Source organism: Triticum dicoccoides, chromosome 4B (genome assembly GCF_002162155.2).
Source record: "Triticum dicoccoides isolate Atlit2015 ecotype Zavitan chromosome 4B, WEW_v2.0, whole genome shotgun sequence".
Lineage (NCBI taxonomy): Eukaryota > Viridiplantae > Streptophyta > Magnoliopsida > Poales > Poaceae > Triticum > Triticum dicoccoides.
The window spans coordinates 673943465-673947889 of NC_041387.1; the positions used below are offsets into that span (position 1 = coordinate 673943465).

The 4425-nt window shown below is 45.6% G+C and overlaps 1 protein-coding gene across 1 annotated transcript in view; it reads left to right on the plus strand.

The window, feature by feature from the left end:
- Positions 1-2058: 2058 nt before the first annotated feature.
- The window catches only part of LOC119294308 (putative disease resistance protein RGA1), an 8610-nt gene continuing 6243 nt past the window's right edge, over positions 2059-4425 (plus strand). The window contains exons 1-2 of the mRNA XM_037572520.1: positions 2059-2352; positions 3072-4178. Coding sequence (XP_037428417.1) covers positions 2059-2352; positions 3072-4178 — 1401 coding nt within the window. The remainder of the gene's footprint in view (positions 2353-3071; positions 4179-4425) is intronic.

The window sequence follows — 4425 nt, forward strand, 5'->3', positions numbered from 1 at the left end:
GCGGTGAGGTCGAGAGCGGCGGCGGGCGGCGGCGCTGAGGTTGAGGGCGGGCGGCGGCGGTGAGGGCAGGCTTGGGCGGCGGCGACAGAGGAGTAGGGGAAAGGGGGGAATGGAGGACTTAGCCAAATTTTGAGCCGGCGGGTGGTTAATTCAGAAGTAGCAGTAGCGCGTTCCAGAAAGCGCGCTACTGCTACGTTAGCTACATCGCGTTATGGTATACACGATACTGCTACTCCTTTCTCCTTTTTCTCTTTTTCATTTATTTTTCTTCACAATTTATTTTTTTCCTTTCACCTTATTTTATTTCTTTCATTTTCAATTACCTTTCTATTTGCTTTCCATTTAATTTTATATCCTTTAGCAGTAGCGAGTTTAGAAGAAAACACGCTGCTACAAAGAAAGTAGCGGTAGCGCGGTTCTATATGGATCGCTACTACTATTGTAGCCTATCGGATAAGTCGTGGAAATTATAGTGGTAGCACTTGTTTTCGAACATGCTCTACTGCTAACGTTTGAGCTATAGCGCGCTTTTCATGAACACGCTACTACAAATTAGCAGTAGCGCCCTATTTTAACCAGCGCTACTGCTATACCTCTGTCTATAGGCTTTTCCCTAGTAGTGGTCGTGCCCTTCGAAACGAAAAAAAAACGTGTTTTCTATTTTTTTCTTACGCGAGAGCCACGGTTTTGCTTCCGCGAGAGGTATGATTGTGCTTTCGCGAGAGTCACGGCCGTGCCTCTCGGAAAGGGAAAAATAAAACGCGCTTTCTGTTTTTTTTTCCTTTCGCGAGAGTCGCGATTTTGCTTCCACGAGAGGCACGATTGTGCTTTCGCGAGAGTCACGGCCGTGCCTCTCAGAAAGGAAAAAAAATGCGTTTTCTATTTTTTTTTCTTTCGCGAGAGTCACGGTTTGCTTTCGCGAGAGACGCGGTTGTGCTTTCGCGAGAGTCACGATCGTGCCTCTCGGAAACGGAAAAAAATGCGTTTTCTGTTTTTTTTCCTTCCACGAGAGTCACGGTTTTGCTTTCACGAGAGGCACGGTTGTGATTTTACGAGAGGCACGGGCGTGCCTCTTTCGGAAAGGAAAAAAACCGTGCTCTCGGTTCAGTTTTCTGTGAAAAAAAAAAGTTTGTCAAACCTATCAACATGTGATCTAGTTTTGAACATCTCGACGCGAGGAATCCAATGATGAAAACAGTTTCAGATTTGGACGCACAGTTTAAAAAATAAAACGTTTTGAATAAACGGATCTACGAAAAGGAAAACTATCAGGTTGCGACATGTGCGCCACTTGTCGCGATCTGAGAAAATGAAGTGTTCTTTGCAACAAATACTCCTTAGTTAATGATTTCGGTCGCAGAGGGCCCATCAGGAACGCGTGAGACGTGGGAAGCAGTTTGCCTCGGCCGGCCAGGCCACTGTGGCACGAAAGCCAGCCTGGTGCGCGTGGAGCGAGCGCGGCCGGCCGTATATAAACGTTTCCCTTAAAGTATAGCTGGCTGGCTAGAGGTGCTCTCGTACTCCCTCCGGTTCATCAGTTGACTTTGAGGTCTCCTCGCCGCGCTCTGCCGCCTGCTCTACTTGCTCGCTCCTGGCCGGCGGCCGCCACGCCCTCGCCATCCTTCGGCCGCTACCTCGACGCCTTCGCCATCCGGACCGGACTCTGTCAGGGGCCGCCACCCCGCTGTCGGTCTGGGCGACGACCCAGTCGTCGTCTCGCCTGAACCCGGCAGCCTCCGACCTCACCTCACCGGATCCCGCTGCTGCCGACATCAATCAGGCCGGATCGGTGGAGAGCCGTCTACAGGTCCATATCCCTTGCATGCTCTACCGTCTTCCTTGCAAGCGTACGGCTTCCGTTGCTCTGCACTTCTGCCTGTCCAGTTCCAGTCTTGCCTGCAAATTTATATAGCTGCTGGTTATCTGCAAGTTAGTGATAGTATCTGTAAAGCAGGTCATGATTTATTCTGCAGTTGCTTTGGTAGACTGCTAGAGACGGGAGCTTCAATAACAAATCCCCTATTCAGCACACAGCCCAACACGACAGACACGAGAGCCATGGCGACCGTCGGGGCGGCGCTCGGGGGCATGCTCGCCTCAGCCGTCATCAAGGTGGTGATAGGACAGATCAATTCTACCATCGCCGGGGAGATCAAGCTGCATAAGAACATGAAGAAGGATCTGGAGAAGATGAAGATGACGCTCGAGTCGGTGGAGGCCGTGCTCAGCGACGCTGAGAGGCGCTCTATCACCGATAACTCGGCGCTTCTGTGGCTGAAGCGGCTAAAGGACGCCATGAACGACATCTCTGACATGCTTGAAGGTTTCGAAGCTGACAACAACCTCAACATGGTATGCAAGATTCCGTTGATTTTGTTGCCATCAATCTGAATCTGAAGGCTGTTGTTTTTTCTAAGAAATGAACCGGGAAAGCTTGATTTTTTAGATAATGAATTAGATCTGAAACATTTTTATGTACTGAAGTAGTAGATTTGAGTCTCACCATTGGAGTTGATATTTCAGTCGATGTTATGTAAAACCTACATCTGCTTATTGAGCGGCTAGGGAGTATGACCTCAAAGAGCTAAGCAGGAATAGAGGCACAGCTACGTCTTCTCCACGCATAAGGCTTTGTTTGGAACCTCGTTTCGTTTTCAGATAGGATACGGTTGTACGGGCGGTCGTTTTGTTTTCAGCTGGAAATTGTGCAGCGGCCAGTAAAATACAAGTGTAAACAAAACACCCCCCGTATTGGAAATTTGGAATACAACCATCCCAAGCACGGCCTAATAAATAAATAATAAATGGAAGTGCCACCGTGTAAAAGTTCTAGTAGGAAACAAACCATCAAAGTACTACTACTAGTTCATTATTAGTCTTATTAGTACATATACGTGCATTAGTTCTGTATAATGGGTCTTTGTAACCGCCGAGAAACAATGAAAATAACTAGTCGGTTTAGCCTTATACTAATTTTTTATTTAAATTACTACGGGACTTCATAAAAGAGTCACCGCTTGTTCTTGGAAAGCCTTCCATGGTACTAACAATTCACATTGCATCTCTTGCAGTTGGCAACTACGATGAAGAAGATTAAGATGCCACACAAGATGAAAGAGATGCAAAAGCACCTACAAAAGATAACAGATGACCGTAACAATTATCGTGTTCTGCCAGAAGCTCGCAGCGAGGAGCAGCGAGTTCCTGATGTTCGGGAAACAACAGGGAATGCGGAAGCAGAAATCATCGGGAGGAGTGAAGAAAAACTGAAAATCTTGGCTTGTTTATCTGAGAACAGCACTCAAGGCACCACCATCTTTCCCATATGGGGCTTTGGAGGCATTGGAAAGACCACCTTGGCAAGATCGGTTTTCAACAATTCCCAGTTCAAAGAATACTATCGGGTGTGGGTCTATGTGTCCCAGACATTTGACTTGAAAAAAATTGGCAACATTATAATATCGCAGCTGTCACAGCAGAGCCAAATATCTAATTTACATAGTATCCATACTCGTCTTCAAGAGTTGTTTACTGGTAAGAGGATCCTGATCATATTGGATGACCTGTGGGAGAAGCATCCTTCTCAACTAGAACAATTGAAGGCAATGCTGAAGCAGGGTGAGGGGAGCAAGGTGATGGTTGTGGTAACCACACGCGAAGAAAGCATTGCAAAGGAAATTGGTACTGTGGCTCCATACGAATTATCTCCCTTCACCGATGAAATGTGCTGGGATATTATTAAGCAAAAATGCAACTTTGAGGCTTGTCCCGACAAAGAGCGTTTGGAGCCGATTGGGAAGGAAATTGCAAAAAAGTGTGGAGGTGTGGCTTTAGCTGCTCAATCACTTGGACACATGTTGAAATTCATGCCGTGTGAAATGTGGGATTCGGTTAGAACGAATCATATTTGGGAACTGTCTATTTCCAAAGATACACCAAATACACATGAAGTGCTTGCATCCTTGCTGTTAAGCTACAACTTCATGCCTCCACGCTTGAAGCTATGCTTTGGTTATAGTGCAATCTTTCCAAAAGGTCACAATATTATTGAAGATGATCTAATTTATCAATGGATTGCTCTTGGATTCATAGAGCCATCTAGTGGGTTCTCTACCTGGCATGTCGGTCAAAATTATTTTAGGAAGCTTCTGGAGATGTCTTTTCTTCAACATTCAAAGGTGAGTTACACCATACTTACACAAGTACTAGTTGTCTTTTTTTATTTAATATATTGAACTAAAACTCTGGTTGATAGTGAACTTTTTTTTAGAGATGTTGAGAATATTTTCCTATGATTCCGTTGCATGCAGTATGTTGGAATAACTACTTTACTACTTCAGTTTTCAGAAACAAAAATCGATGTGTTTAACTACTTTACTACTTCCGTTGAAGGCAGTATGTTGAAAACTGATGTTTAAAAGCGCA